Consider the following 20,944-nt stretch of genomic DNA (forward strand, 5'->3'; position numbering starts at 1 on the left):
CCTCTGGCACTCCTACGGTGGCCCCTTTGACTGGCAGCTCATCTCGCTTTACCAAAGGATGAGTAATAACGAAAGGAACCTCCCCTCTATTGCTATCCCCTAGGACGAAAAGGCGGAGGTTAGCGAACTGCAGTGCCCAACGACTTTGCTGCAGCTTTGGAGGTCTGCAACCTCTCAAGACTCTTGTCAGCCTTGCTGCCAAAAAGATGTTCCCCGTCAAAGGGCATGTTGAGTAGCCGGGCCTGCACATCAGGAGCAAACCCCGACTTCCGCAACCACGCAAACCTGCGTATTACGGTGCTTGCCGCCATGGACCGGCTGACGCAATCTGCCATGTCCAAACCCGACTGAACGGTGTCACACATGGCATCCTTGCCATCCTGAACCATGGCAAGGAAACCATCCCGTTCATTCCCTTCGGGAATATGTTCAGCCGCTAAGGAAACAGTTCCACTGAGTGTGCGTGAAATGCGAAAAGGCACATACGGAGTTGGCCGCCTGAAGCGTCAAAACGCTTGTTGTCCCTATCAGGTGGGATGGTAGGATACGATGCCTGCTTTGCCGGCGCTGTAGCTGTCTGCACCACCAAACTCTCCGGAGTGGGGTGCTTGTTCAAGTAGCAGGGGTCGCTACTGGCTGGGTGGTATTTGCGCGGCAAAGACTTGCCCACTGCCAGGAGACTCTCCGGAGCAGTCCAAGCCGCACCCGCCCTCCTCTGTAGAGCCATATGGAACGGCAGTACCGGGTCAGTTGGTGGACCTTGGTCGAGGATATACGCAAGGTCATCCTGAAGAAAATCCCCTGGGGGAGCAGACCACCCCAAGAACTCGGTGACCCTAGACATAAGGCGCCGGTACGAGGAGTCGGCATGAGTGCCAGGCTCAGGCCTACAAAACTCGCCTCCGGAGAGATGTCCAGCCCACAGGCATCGTGCAGGGACTGCCGCAGGTCCTCAGTTTGGCTATGGCCCGAGAAAATCTCGTCTGGCACCGTATCAGGAACCATGCCATCATCAGAGCCCTCATCCACCTCTGAAATAAACTCAAGATGGTGGTATGAAGGCACAGAATGTGGAACAAAGCATGCTTGACCTTGGCCAGAGCCTTTCTAGGGGGTTCCACCGAGCCCCGGGGTACCCCCGTCGAAACAGCCTCGAAAGGCGTCGAGTGAAGTGGCGTTGACGCCGAAAGCAGCGCCGACAGCTTTGATGGCGTCGTCACAGGCCTTGAGGCTGGAGCCCCGAGCGTGTCCCTAGAAAGCCTGGGCGCCAATGCAGTCGACGACTTCTTCAGAGGCGGGGCCTCGAAAGAGTCAGTCAACGACATCGGCGCCACCGGCATCAACGTCTTCCTCGAAGACACCACAGGTGCACACAGTCTCGAGCGCGTCGAGGACCTGGACCAGGCATGACGAGAACGATTCCCCTTGTCCGAGCGGGACCTCTCGTGCGAATCGTGCCAACCACCGGAGCCCGAAAGCGTGCGAGCTGTGTCTATTGACTGATCACGACCGACCCCACTCAGAGGCACGGATGGACCAGTGCCCTGCGATTCGAGAATCGCTAACATTTTCTTCCCGAAGGAAGCCCATTCCTCCGGCGTCGCATGCTTGGTGGGATAAGCGACCCGCCAACGGGCAGAGTCCTCGGACGAGGAAGGCGACCGATGACTGCGCTTCGGGGAGTGCCTCAAAGAGGCAGAGGAGTAGCGGGACAAACTCTGGGACCGAGACCCACTGGACTCCGACGACGATGCAGAGAGTTGCCCCTCGAATCGAAAGTCGAAAGCCCCGCAGACCTTGACTTCCGTGGCTTGGACACCTTACCTACCGACAACTTCATCCGCTTCGTGCAAGTCCGTCACCGACATCTTGGACCCACAGTCCCCGCACTTCTTAAAGCCCGGACGCGGGGTGGAAGACGGGGTAGACATCTTCATGAAGAATATACTTCACAATACGAACAGGTTTGAAGAACAGAGAAAGAACAGAAACTCCAAAGAGTCGAGGCGCGCTGAGATCTCCGAAGCGAACACATTCGTGGAAAAAACGGAACTGAGGCTACGGGCGTCTTGCGTCCTACTTGTAACACCCAGTGACGTCGGCCATCAGAGGAGGTCGTTGAGGGTGGCGTTTCGACAACGACGCAGGAGATTTTCCGAAGCAGCACAGCTGTGGTGATTTCTGTCATAGATATGGAATACGTCAGAGGACCCAATCCCCGCAAATAAAGTATTACTAGGGGCACTAATACTAGTAGGACTGTGTGGTGAAGATCATAGTGCAGCAAAACTACGGCGAAATCAAAAAGGGATGACGGTATGGTGGATGTGAACATAGGAGAAGACAGACAAGATAGTGGAAGAAAGAAATAGCCTAAGGACCAGGATAAAAGAATGCCCAATGTTTCTGACTGTGTGCATAAAGTTCGGCAACCCATATGACAATAACAGATACCGGGTGAAGTGGGTGTTGTTCAAACGAGAAAAAATATACTTATATGACCTTGTGTCTATGATCATGCACGTTTCTATGGACACCTTGGAGGAGGACACAACTGGATGCCAAAAGCAAGCATGACGAAGTATGGAGGATTGGTCGACAAGTAGGCTGGGAGGGGTGGGCGGGCACTGAAGAGAGGGTCATAGGAATGCCCCCCCCCCCCCCGCGATGAACATAAAACCTGAAGAGTCAAGGATGCCCAAAGTCACTCATTTTTCAGACAACCCCCAAGTGCACCACTGATTGGCACGTATGCAGAGGTGTGTTCCCTCAGACAGCTATTCCAGCCATACCCTCACGGATACAGGCGACTCAACTGGGATCATGGATCCAAACACCATAATGGACTGCATCGATTAAAATGTTAAGAAGCCACGGTGCGGACGTCATTAGTGACACCACAACATAGCTGTGTTAGCCAAAAAGAACACTTGCAGCCATGCACAGCTTACACAAACACTCGCTTACACGAGGAACATGCTTACACAGTTCTGTAGCTAGAGAACAGATACATATACATACTGTCAAAGCTTGTATTCGGTTTCTCATTAGCTAAGTGCAGTAATGCTAAACCCAATAGTGAGCAAGCCTGCAGATGCTTATGGCAATTAACCCTATAGAAATACAGGAGTATATATGGAACCTGGTAGGACCACGTATGACTATAGGAAACATAGCACAATATAAGCATACAGAAATCATAAATCTAAAGAAAATCACAGAAGGCCTTAACACACCAGACAAGGGAAGCAGACGCGGGCATCACAAAGCGGGAGGTCCGAGCTCACAGCTAAGGTCAGATAAACAAGCACATTCCAAGCTCCAAATGACAAGGAGACAGCTGCAAGAAAACAGAATAAAACCTCATGAATGCAGACCCAAAGAGCACGATTTTGTGGTCCACAACCAAGTGATGCAGCTGAACTAGACAATGTGTATTCAACCGTGGTGAGAAGATGACCCGTTCTCAGCAAACCAGATGAGAAATGAAACAAATGTTGCAATGTGGAGCGCACTCTCATAGGCAAAGGTGGCATACTACCAGACACATTTGGGACACAGCCACTTCACATCACCTTGGAGAGGTGCACAGAGGGCTGGGAACCGAATCGGCTCCCAGGCCTGGGGATACCAGTTCCAACCAATTAGGAGATAGAAATCCAGGGGTGGACGGCAGAGGGGGAAGAGCCAATGGTAAGTCTGCGACCCTGCAACAAGATAACGGTTTCCTGGAAAGGGGTAGACTAGCCACCTGACATGAGAAAGCCAATTAACGAAGACACCTATAGGCGATCCATAGGTTATACTACTCCAAACACCCGTACACCAAGGGGATAGATTTTTGGGGCAGAGGCCAGGTGAGGACGCCATGTGATAACCTAAACTGTGAAGTGCGCCTTGTGAAATTGAGAATTCCTGGAGAATCGGGATTGTCCTGTATGGTCCATGTCGGTTTTGTAATAAACGACAGTTCTAACTTGCTGTTGGCGGAGTCCTCCATTTATTCTGGGGAAAGGGTTGTTGGGCCGATGGGAGTCGGACGGGTAAGCTCCTAGCCATCCAAAGACTTCTGGCATACCAGGGTTTCTCACCAACAAAGTCCTCACATAAGGCCAAGAAATGGGATACATTTTATGTGCTAAAAAAGTCTGCTTCATTATGCCAGAGATAAAGCATCTACATTGTACAGTCAAAAAATCTAAGTTACTCACTGTAGTGACTAGAGTACTCATGGTACCACCATGGGGACGAATCAGAACTTTTGGCAACAAAAAACTGATCTTCCCTTTTAAATTTAGTATAGCAACGCAGGGGCGCGAACGCAGGCGTGGGAAAGCCTCACCCCAGTCCCATTTGAACACATCGGACATTTGGATACCCAGCTACACTTTAAACATATTAGCCTCTGGTATACACGCGGGGAAAGTTAGGTGGGACGTATGGAGGAAAGGGGGCTAAGGACTAAGAGTACTCTAGTCAATACAGTGAGTAACTTTAATTATTCATACGCCTTCAGTCCCGTTTCCTCCATCCTTGTGGGTGATTCCACCGAGCAAGACCATAAGGTGGAGTTGTGACAACCTGCCTCATATCTAGGACAGAGCCAAAAGGTTTTTCAGAAGCATTTGACTAAACTCTGCATCGCGCCTGGAGCTGGTATCCAGGGAGTAGTGCTTACAGAAAGCCGACAGTGGCCCAAGTAGCCACCTTGTTGATGACATCCCAAGACGCATGCCTCTGAAACGCGACAGTCGTGGCCTTCACTCTGAACGCATGGGCATGAAAACCCTCAGGAACTGGTTTGCCCATGGCATGTGCCACCAATATTATGGTCTTCAGTGTCACCAGCCTTCTGTCCGAGGCCATCAGCTGAAAAGGCATGCACTGCAAGGCCGTGAGAACCACATGGAGGTCCCAGACCGGATGTAGCCCAAGCACCGGGGAAAGAGCCTGGACAAGCCATTCAGGTGAGCCTTAACCACCGGGTTGGCTGCAGAATAAACTTGCTCAGGAAATTCTTGTAAGCCCGAATGGCCACCAAACAGGTGCAGCAGGTATCCACCTGAATGGCAGAACGAGCCAGATAAGTGGAAAACGCCAGATCATCATCCAGGGAGCAGATGAGCTGGTCCAGCCCCTTGTCGCAAGCCCAGTGCAAAATATAGTCAACTTGCTCTTATAGTGGGATTGAGTAGACAGCCTCCTGTATTATGTCCTAGTTGACGTCTGAAAACAGAGCATGCTGCAACTTCTGGGTCCGGGTGCTCCACTGCCCTGCTTCCTCAGGAAGCCCTGCTGGGGACCAGAAGATGGACAGGTCCCTGGGTGTACAAGTGCAGAAGGTCAGAGCACCACACCACCAACAGCCAGTACAGGGCAATCAAGGTGAGGCTGCAGCCCACCAAATGCAAGAATTTGAGGAGAGTCTACTGGAGCAATGGTGGAGGAGGAAACTCCAAACACCTGCGGCTGTGCCAACAGAGCTGGATCGTGTCCCATACAGACCCCTGCCCCGGCCCACCCAGGAGGCAAAGCGCGGCACTTGGAATTTTGAGGAGGGGGCGAACAAGTCCAACTCCAGAACCTCTCCCACCCCCATCTCTGGAACAGGGACAACAAGGGGTTGATGTGTAACATCCACTCGTAGGTGCAGAACCCCAAGTGGCTCCGCTGGTCCACTTCCACGGTGCTGTCACCCGGGAGGTTGACTGCTGAGATCTAAATCTCTTCCGTAAGTGCCCATTCCCATATCTCCACCGGCTTCATGCTCTGGATGGGAAAAGTGGGGGGCTCCGGCTGCCACAGTGCAGCTCATCAGCCACCAGAGAAGATCAGGGATGAGGAGCGGGGGAATTGGGATCCTGTGCGACCGAGACCCCATCTCCTGATCCCAATTGGCTGCCAGGTCGGCGGGAGGCGCCTCATCTTTATGCAGGCGTGCTAGATCGTGAGCATGCAAGATGCCATTAGTACCAGAAGGTTCTGGAACCACCATGCTGAGTTGGTTGCGTTGGACAGAAAGGGCCCTACCACCTTGCAAAGGGAGAGGAGCCTCTCTGGCGTGAGGAACAATGGCTGAACGGTCGTGCCCCAGGGCACTCAAAGGAACAACAGCTCTTGGGCAGGAGTCAGCTGGGACTTCCACCGGTTGAGGGAAAAGTCCTTCTGGTGAAGAATGGCTGGCAGAAGTGCACCACCATCTCAGGGGAGCTGGCCCTAACCAGCCAGTCATCTAGATAAGGGTACAAGAAGTGGTGGCCCTCCAGGCGGAGGAGACCACGCACTGCATCCTGGTGTAGAATCCAGTGCCCCTGTCGGACAGAGGAATCTGTTCCACCCTGCCTGCATCTCCAGAAGAGAAAGGATCTCCCATAGAAGGGCCGAGGACCCTATCCGACAGAGGAGGGGAGGATGGTAGAGGAGAGGGTGGTAGAGGAGGAGGAAGACTGAGGTCTGTGGAGACTACAGAAAGGATCCAGGGACTCTTGAAAAAAAACTTCCAGCTGTCCTGGAAAACAGCCAGCCAGCCCCCTACAGGGGTGCTGTGTTCCCAGACCATGGCGTCACTGCTTCTTAGGAGGGGGGAGCAGAAAAACCTGTGCGAGGTCCTCTGCTGCTTACTCCTGTAGTCGATGGCGACCTGTCAGGCCTCCGCGTAATGCGTTCCCGAAACCCCTTGAAGTCAGTGACAGCGCAGGGTTTGAATTCGGTCCTGCTCCGAGACTGAGGGAAGCACTTCTGTCCTTGTCAGGATGGCCAATGACTTAGCGGTTTGAGTGGAGGTTTTGTCAACTAATCATCGGCTGATGAATGAAAAAAGGTCCACGCACTCAAAGGGCAGGTATAGGATCTGCTCTAGCACAGCTGATGAAAATGTAGTGGCATGCATCCACGCTGTCCTCATCTCAACACCCAGGCACAGCCCTCTGCTGGCTGTGTCGATGTGGGAAACCGAAGGCTCCATGAGGTCCTGTGCAACGGCCTGGGCATCTGCCAGACAAGTCATGCAGGAAGCTTGCCACTCCAGAGGGAGGTCAGGCAGAAACTCCCTAGCTCATGCCAAAGCTTCTGGTTAGCCGCAGCTAAAAGGGTGTCCGCATTGTCGTGCCGCAAATGCAGTCTTGATATGGCATACAGCATTTGCCCAAAGACTCAAGGACCTTGTCTTCCATGGACAGACAACTGGAGGTGGCTCTTGAGGAGGAAGACTAGTTTAGAATAGAGGTAGGTCGCAGCCACCACTAAAGAATGCGGCTCAGGATCGGAGACCAAGAGGATTGGCTCCTTTTCCGTCAGTATGTAGAGCCCTGGTTCTCTCTAAGCTGGAATATTGTAAGCCTCTATCTAAATCTGCCTGGTTCTACTCTCCGCCCCCTGCAACTTATCCAGAACAGGACTGCAAGACTTGTCCTTGGCCTCAAGCACAGGCATCGTATCTCTCCAGGACTGAAATCTCTGCACTGGCTCCCAGTGGCTGCGAGGATTAAGTTCAAAACACTTTGCATCGTTCACAAGGAAATCTGGGGCCTGGGGCCTCTACTTTAAACTCTCTCTTCCTAAATATCTTCCTATTCGAGCTCTTCGCTCTTCCGCCTCCAACTCCCTCAGGGTCATTCGCTTCTCCAAGCAATGAGTTGGTGGTAGATCTCTTTCTTCAGATGGTGCCTCCCTCTGGAAAAGCCTCCCTGCATCCCTTAAACTTGAGGAGAACCATCTCCGGAAGCACCGCAAAAACGTTCTCTTTGCTTCTGCTTTTTCTCCCCCCCCACCCTCTGCTGACCTCCTGGCTGCAACCGGAACTGCACTGGCTACCTGGACACCCTCTGATTTCCGGGCCCAGGTCCTTCCCCCGCCAGCGTCACACACCTACACTGCCCACCTGGCAACCCCTGCACTTGGCGACTGTTTCTGTATCCCTACAGTCCCCCTACCAGCCCAAGACTCCTGATGCCCTCACCTACCCATGCACTTGCCACATGCTGACAGTTTACTTATCCCCCCCTATGTACTGCACTGTCCCTGCCTAGTAGGATCGTTGTCCATCCTCCCTGTTCCCATCCCTTGCCTTGTCACCCCTTGAAACACTTGTGTATAGGCACATTATAAATGCCATATCATAGCATGAACCTGCTGTCCAACTTCTTGTTCATCTGGGTGTTTGCCCTAGGCTTCTCCCAGATGTTTCTCACCACCTGCAGGACATCTTTCTGGAGAGGGATGCCAGACCGGATTGCGGTCCATTTGCCCAAAAAACTCTTCTAGCACTCCCGACTCCTTGGGGGCTTTCACAGGAAGAACCCCCAAGAACTCTGCCAGATACAGAGGGCACATCATCCTGGGCGTCGTCATTGTGTCCCCCCTGCCTTCTTCCGGACAGAGGGGAGTCTGGTCCCTCGGACACAGGTGTCGGTGGGGTCCCCCCCAGGTCCACAGCCAAAGACAGGTAAAATGACTGCTGAAGGGGAGGGCCGGGGGGTAGAGGAGGAGGGGGTCTGAACAACCGTCAAGGCCTGGACCGGGGTGGGACAGGCACCGATACTGGTAGCGCTGGAGGAACAGGCAGAGTGTCCAGGAGGAGGTAGGGGGGGTCACCACCTGCGGGATCACCTTCACTATAGCCTTCAGGAGCCCGGTCATCTGTGGGGAACGCATGAGGTAGAGGAAGTGCTCAAAGAAGCAGTCCTCGCTAGCCACCGGGTCCTTGCGGGCCGGCTGCCGATGCGCTGGGTCTACACTCCTGGTTAAATCGCTGAGGCGCGTGAGGCTGATATTGGTAAATGTACCCCTGAGGAGACCAGATGCCTGTACCATACAGTCCGCCGCCGCTACCAGAGGGAAGGGGACTGGAACCTTCGTGCAAGGCCCATTCAATGGGCCAGAGCATGGGCGGGCACCGAGTCTAATAAAAAATGGCTGCCAAACTAGCAGGCTCCGCCACATGCCTATCTGCCATTTTGGGGCCTTGAGCCAAGCCCTGGGCGGGAGAACACAAAGGCCCTGAGCTACGTGCAGGTTCAGACATGGGAGGACATGCCTTGGGTACTGAAACAGAAGCCTTGACTTCAGATCACTCTGGTAGGTGCAGTGCCCCGGGCAGGCTGGCCGGTAGTTGAAACGCCCTGACTCACGACCTCTGAGCAAGCTCCGGTAGGATGTGTGCCCTCGACATCTGCGCAGTTAGTCGTGCCGAAGACTCGTTCTTGGTGATTGAACCAGCCGATCCTTTACCCCTTGGGGCTGAATAAGAGGACAAACTTGATCGCCCTTCTGAGAACAGCCCGGTAGTGCCCTCAAGCCCTCTTGGCTAGTATGCAATAAGTGGGCTGGAACAGAAACAAACAATACTTTAGGCATTGTGTTCACTTATGAAATATCTGTACTTAAGAACTAAGGGCCTCATTTTACTTGTGGATTGGCTGTGGGATCTAGTTAGTCTTGATACCATAGTTGTTAGTGTAGCAGTTCAGACCATTCAGATGGTGCTGCACAACACAGATGCAGAATGGGTAATACCAGCATGCCTCAGATTGTATAGTGGGGGAGTAGCGGTGGGGAAGGACATGAATGTAGTGGGACTGAGGTCATCGGAAATTACATTTGCCTACATGCCAAAATTTGCTTTCATACGCCCATCCATGTAGAATTACTGCTTAGTTTATACAGGAAGACTGAAGCCCAAAAGTGGCAGGATTCTGTAAACGCACGTCTTCAAGTTTTTACTGCATTGGTGCCCAGTTCTCATGCCACACAGCATCACTATCCTGCTAGGCAGATACTTTAAAGCAGAAACATGTACAATCGTGTGTGGCTTTTGACCACATTTGCATCAATGTAATTGAGATTGAAAGTCAGTCCAGGACGACACATTTATTATGCATGTTGCAAACCGTTCCCTAAATCCAGGAGTTTCAACACCATTTGTGCTATAAAAAAAAAAGATGTTATTAAGTCACACACGTACCAGTTATAGAAGACTAGCATTTAATTAGCTAATTAATCATGAAATACTTTTCAAAACTTTTTCAAAGTAATTCCCTGAAAGAAAACCTTACAATACAACATGTATGGTGTAGATACAATGATGCTTCCTTAGTAGACAGATTAGTTATTTCCATTGTTAAATCACAAAAAAGGATACTAAAACTTCTATCTGTAATTTCTAAATGCCAAAGATTAATCCGCAAATCGTCTGCAGATAAATAGGTTTCATAGTCACTATTAACTGATATAGAGTTGATGTGATACGTGTGAGCATTTGCAAATATTCTTCGTGGACTGGCTTCAACCATGAGATCCATGGGTCTCAACACTGGTACCTATAAAACATTTAATAAAATACATGCATTAAAATAGGCATAAATAAGCCATCAATTATAGTAACAAATCCAGAAAATACAACTATCTGCAAGAAGTAGACCATTAACAATGATGTGAACGAACTTACAACACAATAGTTCCATGAATTCTTTTTCTTCAACAGTTAGCAGGATTATAGTACTCAGGGTTTTTTTCACTCAGACTTCATATCTCATTACATATGTTACGATGCTTTTAGGGTTGGTTTATTCTCTTTTCTGCATAGATTGTTCTACCCTAGAGTCAATTTGGCCCGTCCTCAGTTATGAGCATGGTGTTTCCTTTTGGATCAAATCTTGTTTGCATGTTTGATTCTTTGGCATTTCAAACCCCACAGAATACAGTGCGTTGTCCACAACTTCTATGTTTCCTAATGCCCATCTGTGGATTATCCCCAATTCCTTGGCTTTTCTGACAATTGTATACCCTTTACAACTGCAACATTGTCTTCCCTACTCATTTCCTGGATCCTAGGAAGTCTGAACAGCTTGCCAGCTTTGTCTTCGCCTCTTCTGATAGTATCTCACTATTAGTCCATCCAGGTGGTCAATGATAGGGGCTTCTGTACTATTCAACCTGGCTTTCTTACACATTGAATTGATTGTGTATAGGCGTTATACAAATAAACAGTGTTTCAAAGCGCTTCAAGGAGGAAGGGAACATGGGAGAATACAATTACATTCTTACAAGTCCTTGAAACTATTCAGAATGAGATAAAAATAAAATCTATCATAATCAGCCTGACGACATTTTAGGGGGAATTGGGAATTTTAGTGCAAGGAACAAATAAGGAGGGAAGGGAAAAAGGAGACAAACTAGCAGTAACATGACTATGACAATTGATGTAGTGTATGAGTATACAAATGGGGGAGGAGCGTTTGGAATGGAAGGAGAGGAACAAATTAAGCAGCAATGAAGAAAGGTCGGATGACAGTTCAAAATAGTGCAGAAGGGGAGGCGAAGACAAGGTGAAAGGAGGGTGACAGACAAGTTGCAATCAAAGTCAGGGACAATGATACAAATAAGTGCTAAGGGCAGAGAAGAAAGGGGAAGGGGTAACAGACTGGCAATGGAAGGCAATGGGGTGGATGAGAGGAATAAAGACAGCACATCAGAGGGAACATGGGGGTGGGTAAGGGGTGAAAACAGAAACAGGGGGGTAGAAGACAAAAGACAGACATAGGGGAACAGGGTGAGGGAGGAAAGAGGGCAGGTGGCTGCAAGACAGGTGGCTACGAATTACTATGCCAGCCAGCAATTGGGGCAGTGGCAGACTTTACTACAAACTTTAGTAAAGACAAAATCCAATTCTTAGATTTGGAAATCTATGTCGCAGAGGATAAAATCCCCACAAACTTTTATGTAAAACCTACTGCAGGCAACAGTCTTTTGCATGCTCAAAGTAATCACCCGAAGCATATCATATCCAACATCCTGTATGGAGAAATCCTAAGGATTAAAAGGAACTGCAGTACAAAAGCAGCATTTGAATCCAATATAGAAGGAACAATAACAAAGTTCACACAAAGAGGAAACAAAGTAAAAAAAAAGTAAAGGAATCGATCAAAAAAGCTGAAAAAATCTCAAGAGAATATCTGTTGCGAGATAAACCAAGAAAAGGAGAGCAACATACAAAAACTAAATTCACCACCACCTATGGATCAGATGCCCAAGTATTAAGAAAAATCCTCAAAAAACATTGGGACATGTTAAAGTTAGATGATACCTTACCAAAGCACATTGATAAACCAGGTATATTCTACAGAAAAGCACCAACATTACGGAATAAATTAAGTCCAAGTTACTTGAAAACCACTGAGAAGTCGGATATAAGTATGTTTCACCAGCAACCAATTTATGGCTCGTTTAAATGTGGCAACTGTAAATTATGCCCGCAAATGGTTAAAGGAAAGAAAGAAATAATGTTACCAAATGGAAGAGAACAAAAGATGAAACACTATCAATTGTTATAGTAAATTTGGGATCTACGCAATTGAATGCATTTGCTCAAAAATATACATAGGAAGCACAGTAAGCCTCAAAACAAGGGTATTTGAGCATTTACGTGCAATAAGGAACCAAGATATGAAATATCCATTATCATTCCATTGCCTAATGAAACACAAAGGACTAAAAGTGGAAAATTTGAAAATGTATGGTCTTGATGAAATTGAAGATCTGCCCAGAGGTGGTAACAAGGAACAGATCCCAAGACAAAGGGAATCCAGATGGATCTCTTCAATGGGCACACGTGAAACTGGACTAAATTCAGAAAATGAAAATTAGTGATATTAGTTTAATTTCCAAAAGAGAAAAAATATGTTCTTTTGCTCTTTTATCTTCGTTCTCTCAATGACCTTCTTTAATTTATGTCTAATTGTTTTTCTTCCTTCTATTATTTTGATTTATACATCTTTTTTCCTTTGTCTTTTTATCCTTTTTTCATGTTAAAAAGGATTAGGATATCCTCTGTTTCTTTATTCAGCGTAATTATATGACTGTTCTTAAAAAACCAAAAAAGTGTAAACTGTTAAGCAAATGACAAACTAGATTAATTTGTCTGCAAGTATTTCATTGTTAAGTAAAAAAGTGCATAATTGAAAGGATATTTAGAGCCTTTAAAAGCTCTCGTGCGGAGTATAAAATGCTGCCAATCATAGCGATCACGGCACCTAAAACAGACGGCACGCAGTACGCGAATACGCGAGGACTTCATCCCGCACGCAGGAACGCGAGCGTGATGACATCACACGCTGAAAGCGCATTTAATGCACGCGCACTGTAAATTTAAAGAGCGCCGGAAGTAGTAACAAGCAAGGGACAAACTAAACGGTTCCCGAATAGAAGGTAAGCCAAGGAAACCCTCGATTCCCCCCAAGGTGACAAATTATATTTACTGCAAGTTTAAGGAAACCTGACTAGGTTTATCCTTTACTTGTAAATATGTGTCTTTGTCTAAATAGGGCATTTACCCAAAGGAAACTCATAGGTGTGCCCCCAGAGAGTGCAAATGATAAATTTAAAGATTGAATCTTGGCAAAACAAGTGCATAGTAAATGAAATTGGCGAGTGCCATTTCTCTAAATATTTTCAAAATATTTGTTTATTCTTGGGTTTAAAAACAAGAGAGCCTTAAAAGTCTAATAAGGTTGTTTTGAACAGGAATACTGTTAAAACTTTTCTTGCTTAGAAAATATTTTTCTTTTCCTTTAAAAAATAAAGATACATTTTTTGTTAATTTTTCAACAGCAAAAAAAATCTCTCCTAATGATCCCTTGTGAAATGAACAGGGGTGAAACACGTGTAGAGAGAAATAATGTGTATGGAATAGAGAGAAACAACTTGTGTATGGAATAAAAAGACAAACTTTTGAAAAAGAAATTGATTGTTGTGAAGAAAATTTTATTTGGCACTCCAATCACAGAATTAAGACATCATATGAAATGTCGCAGTTGGATATGCATGCATTTTGAAAAACAATTTAACTCTATGGCAATCTAGGTAATGATGCAACACTACATCAGACAACTGCAATAGCTAAAATAGGCTGAAAAACTGGAATTCCCTGGAACTAGGTCCTGTAATAGGTTGCCACTAGTGTGTTTAAACAGTGCCGGACTTTAGCAAGAAGGAGGGGGAGGCGCAATAAGGGGAGGGACAGGCGGCTACGATTACTATGCCCAACGACAATTGGGGTAGTGTCTGAGATAAAAAGGGGGGAAGGGGAGAGCATTAGGAAGGAGTTTCAAGAGGGTTAATAGAAGTCAGGATGGCTTGTGGGTGGGGGACACTGACAGACAAGGGTGCAAGGGGGAGGATGAAGGAGGGGGTGGGGAGGTAGTGGAGAGAGGAGGGGGAAGGGCGGTCAAAAGAAGAAAGGGTTGAGTGACAGCCACAGGGGCACAAGGACAGCCACAGGGGCACAAGGACAGTCACAGGGGCACAAGGGGGTGGAGGTGGGCAGAGGACGGGGCAAGGGGCTGAGCTGGGGGAAACCTGGAAGGTCAAGAGCGGGCATCAGGGTGAGGGGGGACAAGGAAGGACACAATAAGGGGGCCATGCGGTGGGAGGGGGCACAAAACTGGCCACTGGAGGGGGACATAACCCTAAAGCTAGGGTAATCAGAGGGAGTGGGGGAGACATCACAGTACAACACGGGGCATTACAAAATAGAAACTCAAGAGACCATGATAAACAGGCAAACATCTCCGAGTACAAGAAGGAGTCGAGAGAGTAAAAACATCCGGAGGGAACAGACATACTAGTGATTGCTAGATAGATCATGGAAGGACCCATATCTGAATCGAACCACAATACTAACTAGCTTCAAAACAATGAGAATTAAAATTAATCATCAATTGATACAGAAGCCATTTGATCAAAAACACCAGGAAAAATGACTGCCATATTTAGAATTCCCCGGCAATTAATAAAAAAGAATATGGAATGTTAAAGACGAATTGGCCAAACAAGGTTATGATCTCTATATCAAAAAGACATAATACGGTCAAATAAATGTATGAGGAAACAGAGGAGAGAAGACCACTTTGAGGAAAAAGATGAGTACGAAATGGTAATAGACTGTGGAAGCAATCAAGTAATATGGAACCGAGAAGTGTACTGTGGGGAAAAGATTTCGCGGAAGAATTCCTCCAAATGGGCCTGGTTAAAAGAGGCAATAAAAACAAATTATGCCAATAACAGACTGCTCCTAGCCAATTCAAAATGGCTTTCTGTAATACGCAGTGATTCATGCACTTAAAGAGAAGATACAATCCATTAACTCATATTGCTACAAGAAACTTGGATTTGCAACCAACCAATAATACCAAATTATGAAGTATGCTGGATCCAAGCAATAAAGCAAAAGAAGACCAATGCTTGGATTACTCGCTGTCCAGCAAATTGATACGAGAGGGAAACCATCAACTTGGATCACGCCACATCCTTGTATCCAGTTGGTAAAATTGGAATGTTCCTAAGAAAATTTTAAGGAATACTCTTGTATTGCAATACTTAACTTATATTGGAATTCTTCAATCATAACAGATGATGCATTTATGAACCATATCACCAACATGCTGAACATTATTCTGAATGACCCCCAAAATTAAATGGTCTCATAGTAGGGGATTTAAACATAAGATGCAGATCATTGGATACAAAAATGCAATCCACAAAATGCAAAAGATGGATGACATGCATGGAAGTGGGAATTATGTAATTAATGGCACGATTCAAGGAGACACCCCAGACAAACCAACGTGGGAAAGATACTTTTGTTGCAATAATAGATTATGTATTTGTATCATCAGATAAATTCAATCAAATTACCAGGTTCGACATAAATCAATAAATGGAGAGTGACCACAATTTAATAGAAACATGGGAGATGCCTAAGACAACAGTATTATGCCAACAAATTAACACCGGAAGAAACAATTAAATGGACGGAAGCAAAAAAAAAAAAGAGAAATTAACAAACCTAGAATGACAAATCGGTATTAATAGAAAATAAGCAAAACAAAGACTGCCAGCAATATATAGATTTTTGTTGCCATGTTCACAGAAAGCAATTACAAGAATCACTGTCCAGAATTCGAACACAATCAATAACCCCGAAATTTGCTAAATAAAAGCAAAGATGAAGAATGAGATAAAAACCTTAAATGACCTACCAGACAAAGAAAAAAGAACTGAATGTAGGAGAAATCAGAATGAGATACAAGAATCATGTAATAAAAAAAAATAAAAACATTTTTTTTTTTTAAAAAAATCGCTGAAAAAACAGGACGACAATGAAAACATGGTAACAGCAATGGTGTCCAAGTCGAGCGCACACATTTGGAATTGATTACAAAATGTGAATGAACTAGCGAATTAACTAACGCTTCTGAACACCGTCAGTGAAAAGACATGGACGGAACATTTCTCACAACTATATGCAGATCCTGAACACAATCTTAAAGGAAGAACGAATAATGTAAAAGTTATAAAAATCAATCACCAATACATCAAAAAAATAAGTTCTTTACGTGCCCCGGGGCCCAACGGGCTTTCCAATCACGCATTACAACTTCATCCTGAAAAAGGGGCTGAAGCGTTACATCAAATCTACAGAACAAATGAACAGACAGGTTCCATTCCCTTAAATTATAAACAGTCCATAATTATATGTGTATTTAAAGAAGGTGACAGAAATGACCCAAACAATTACAGACCATTAGCATTGTTGGATGCACCTGGTAAAATATATGCGCGGCTATTACTACAACACATGAATAAATGGATAAAAATACCAAAAAAATGGACAAAAATCAAAACTGGTTTCATATCGGGCCTAGGCACTGCTACAAACGTGCTAATTTTGACTATACAAAGAACAAGCGACGGAAACAAAGACCATTATACATGGCCTTTGTCGACTTCAAACAGGCGTTTAATTCTATATCAAGGCCACTACTATGGAGGCCGATTGTCCACCATATATACTTAACCTAATAAGTCAATTCCACACAAATACATCAGTCAGGATCAAGTTGGATCAAAATGGTTTACTATCACAACCTATAAAGACTGAAAGGATTGAAACAAGGTTGTATAATTGCTTCCACAATGTTCAATTTCTTTATCAATGATATTAATAAACACTTGACATCAAAAAATAATTATACACTGAAATTAGATCAAACAAAAATAGCATGGCTTCTCTATGTGGATGATTTAGTTATTATAGATCAGACACCCATAGGCCTCTACAGGCAACATACAGCACTGTACGATTCTGCATCTAAAAATAAACTGGAAATCAATTAACAAAAAAACAAATATTATTACAATCGAAAATCACAGGGGGAAACAAAAAAATGCTCTGCATACAAGTAGTACATGGGACGAGAACTGCTTGTCTGCACGCCAGAATACACATTTGGGAATGAACATAATCAAAATTAAACAACTTACAAAATGAGAAATAATGCATAGAATGCAACTATTGACATCACAAGCTACGCTACGATAAGCGCCAAATATGGCACATTTTTGTATAGACCTATTTTGATATACTATAAACAAAGTAATTCCCACTATCATTTATGGGGCACAGACTAAACTACCACCCCTTCAAACTAATTGGGAGGTTATAGAAGGCATTGTTTTGAAAAACACTACTACCGGTACCAGTAATCTGATATGAACTGGGTCCAACCTCTGTAAGAGGAGGAATAGCATGCAATACGAGGATTTACAGAAAATGCCTATTGCCAGAGGAACAGAAAAAAATCACCAATTCCTTTGATTTCTAAATCATTTTAGAATGAGAACTACAGACATCTTAAAACTTAGAGAGATCATTGTAAAGAAATAATGATTACGACAGTAGAACTCGCTCTTGAGAACGAACCTGAAAGGGCTAAATGAAATATCCTGCAAATGGATTAGATAAAAACGATGGAGCTATTTTAAACCTACAAAATATTTAAAACATTTAAATTTGCAATGAAAAGCAGCGCACAGATCCCAAAATACATGCAAAAATACCCAGATGTGAAGTATCAAGCAAAAATAATGAGAATAAGTTTCGACATATAGCCAATAAGAGCTATAATTTCGAAACGAAACACGGGGAAGGTAAAAGAAAAATGTAGATTCTGCAAAAAGAACTGCAAAAAAGAAACAATGGACCATCTACTAATAAGCTGCACAGGACTGGCTGAGCTACATCAAGAATATTATGAAAAAAGACTTTAGGAACTTGCCAAAAACTTGTATGGAAAATGATAATTGATGCTGAACACATCCTTTTATGTATCCACAATAAGATTCCTGGACAGAATGAATTTATAAGCTAACAGAAATGGCAAAATCCACATCTAAAACAAAAAACAGACAGTTCGATTATTTAGAAACAGAAATTTAATGTTTTTATGAAATGAAAAACTGGATTTTATGTGTAAGATAAAAAACTAATTTTAAAATAACAATGATATAAATACATGGTTATTGTGAAAGGTTACATTATGTAACCAAAACACAAGAATAAAAAAAAGAAAATAAATATGTGATTGCCTGATTCATCTCCTGCTGCAGAGTCCTGAATGATGCTGTGATTGTATCCCTTTTATTCAGTTTGTGACTCAGCACTTGTGCAGTACTTATGTATTCTTCTTAGAATACAATGTATATTACTGATGGCTTCATGACTTCTCTTGCAGTCAGTGCACTGGTAGGGATTTTCTCCAGTAAGGGTCTTCTGATGGATTCTCAGAGCTGAGGAATGACTGAAGCTTTCCTTGCACTTTGTGCACTTGCAGGAATTCACCCCAGTATGGATCCTCTGATGGCGTATCAGATTTGAGTGGTGACTGAAGCTTTCCTTGCACTCTATGCACTTGTAGGGCCCCTCTCCAGTGTGGATCATGAGATTGCATCTCGGGTATGAGGAGTGACTGAACCTTTTCTTGCACTCTGCACTCATGGGGCTTCTCCGCAGTATGGGTCTTTTGATGGATTGTCACAGTTGAGCAATCAATGAAGCTTTTCCTGCACTCTGCACCTGTAGGGCTTCTCTCCAGTGTGGATCCTGAGAAGTCTTTTCAGGGATGAAGTACTGATGCTTTTCTTCACTCAGGGCACTTGTAGGGATTTTCCCCAGTATGGATCATCTGATGCTTGTGCAGATTTGGGATCTGTGAGAAGAAGTTACTTCTTACCTGGTAACGTTCTTTCGATGGGATGTTCCTCCGACGTATTCCTTATCTTGATAGATCATCTCCAGCTTCCTGGCCTTGGCAAATTTTTTTCAGTAGAGGGCGCTGCGCGTCGACGTCCCTCGACAGCCTCCTTATCGGCGCTGACGTCATCATGCGTATAAATAGACTCGCGCAGGGTCCATTGCTCAGTTCCGTTTTGACGTTAACAGTTTTACATGAATTGGTTATTGACCCTGAAAGAGCGCAAGCTGAAACCAAAGGGAAGTTTTACTGAGGGGATGGATGGGAGGGGCGATAAGGAATACGTCAGAGGAACATCCCATCGAAAGAACGTTACCAGGTAAGAAGTAACTTGTTCTTCGAAGGGATTGTGTCCTCCGATGTATTCCTCATCTTGATAGACTCCCATAGCAGTGGTGTGTAACTGGAGGTGGGAGTAAAATTGCCATGTTTCCCTTCAAGAATGAACAGAGTGCAACACAGCTTTGGCAAATCTAGTCTCTTGGCTAGAGGAGGAATCCAGGTTGTAAAAGCATGTGAAGGTATGTGCAGACGACCATGTGGCAGCCGCACATATGTCGAATCGGTACCCCTCTTTGGAGGGCCAAAGAGGCTGCAATACCCCTGGTTGAATGAGCCCTAAGATTTTGAGGAGGCTCTTTCCCTGGCAGTTTGTAAAATTCCAGAATGGCCAAAATAATCCATCTGGAAATGGTCTGTTTTGTTATCGGTAATCCCAATTTGTTCCCCGAGTAACCTACGAACAGTTGGTCTGCTTGCCTAATCCTAGCAAGTCTGCTGATCTAAAAGCTCAAAGCCCGCCTTGGGTCCAGCCTGTGTAGCCTTTCTTCCTGTTTCCCCGGATGGGGAGAGGGGATAGGATGAAGGTAATCTTCTGAGTGATGTGGAATTCAGAAACCACCTTTGGGAGGAAATTAGGCTTCACTTGTAGGACAACTTTGTCTTTATGAAAGATTGTATGAGGGGGTTTACAAGATATAGCTTGTAATTCGCTCACCCTCCTAGCAGATGTCAATGCCACGTATAAGACTGTTTTAAGGGTGAGAAACCTTAGCGAACAAGAGTGGAGTGGTTCAAAAGGAGTACCCATCAGGAAATGTAAGACTAAATTTAAGTTCCAAAGTGGAATGGTCTTGGAGGATAGACATTGGTTAATCCCTTCAGAAATTGTATTACTAAGGGTAACTTGAAATACGATGGTTCCTCTGAAGTGCGCTTGAAGATAGTTAGCGCAGCGAGATAGCTCTTGATAGTGCCAACCTGAAGGCCCGAATTTGCCAAATAGAGTAGAAAAGATAACACCTTTGGTGTACCACATGAAAAGGGTTCAATATTCTTTTCTCTACACCAGCTGCGAAATTTGTTCCAACGGCAGCGGTATAAAGTCTTTGTTGCTGGCCTTCTTGCCGAAAGCAACACCTCCATGACGTCATCTGGGAGGTCCCAATCCTTTTATCTCAGCCTTTCAGATACCAAGCGCGAAGGTTGAGGGGTCTGAGGTCTGGATGGAGAACCTGACCTCCCTTCTGCGAGAGAAGATTCTCCTTGAGTGGAAGACGAATTGGAGGGCAGATGGACATGTCCAGAAGGTCTGGGTACCACGTTCTCCTGGCCCAGTCCAGGGCTATTAGGATCATGGCTTTCTAGAACCTTCTCAACCTCCTGATCATTTGAGGAATGACAGGGACTGGAGGAAACACATACAGAAGTGGAAACTCCCAGTCCACTACAAACGCGTCCCCTAGAGCTCCTCTCGGGGGAAATTTCCTTGAACAAAACTGATCGCACTTCCTGTTGATGCTGGTGGCGAACAGATCCACTTGAGGGGTTCCCCAAAGGGTGAAGATCTGTTGAAG

The 20,944-nt window shown here is 45.5% G+C and overlaps 1 protein-coding gene across 1 annotated transcript in view; it reads right to left on the reverse strand.

The window, feature by feature from the left end:
* The window catches only part of PPP2R2A (protein phosphatase 2 regulatory subunit Balpha), an 840,776-nt gene that overhangs the window by 241,486 nt on the left and 578,346 nt on the right, over nucleotides 1-20,944 (reverse strand). Inside the window, exon 6 of the mRNA XM_069617587.1 lies at nucleotides 10,139-10,316. Coding sequence (XP_069473688.1) covers nucleotides 10,139-10,316 — 178 coding nt within the window. The remainder of the gene's footprint in view (nucleotides 1-10,138; nucleotides 10,317-20,944) is intronic.

Source organism: Ambystoma mexicanum, chromosome 10 (genome assembly GCF_040938575.1).
Source record: "Ambystoma mexicanum isolate Mex_15411 chromosome 10, UKY_AmexF1_1, whole genome shotgun sequence".
Lineage (NCBI taxonomy): Eukaryota > Metazoa > Chordata > Amphibia > Caudata > Ambystomatidae > Ambystoma > Ambystoma mexicanum.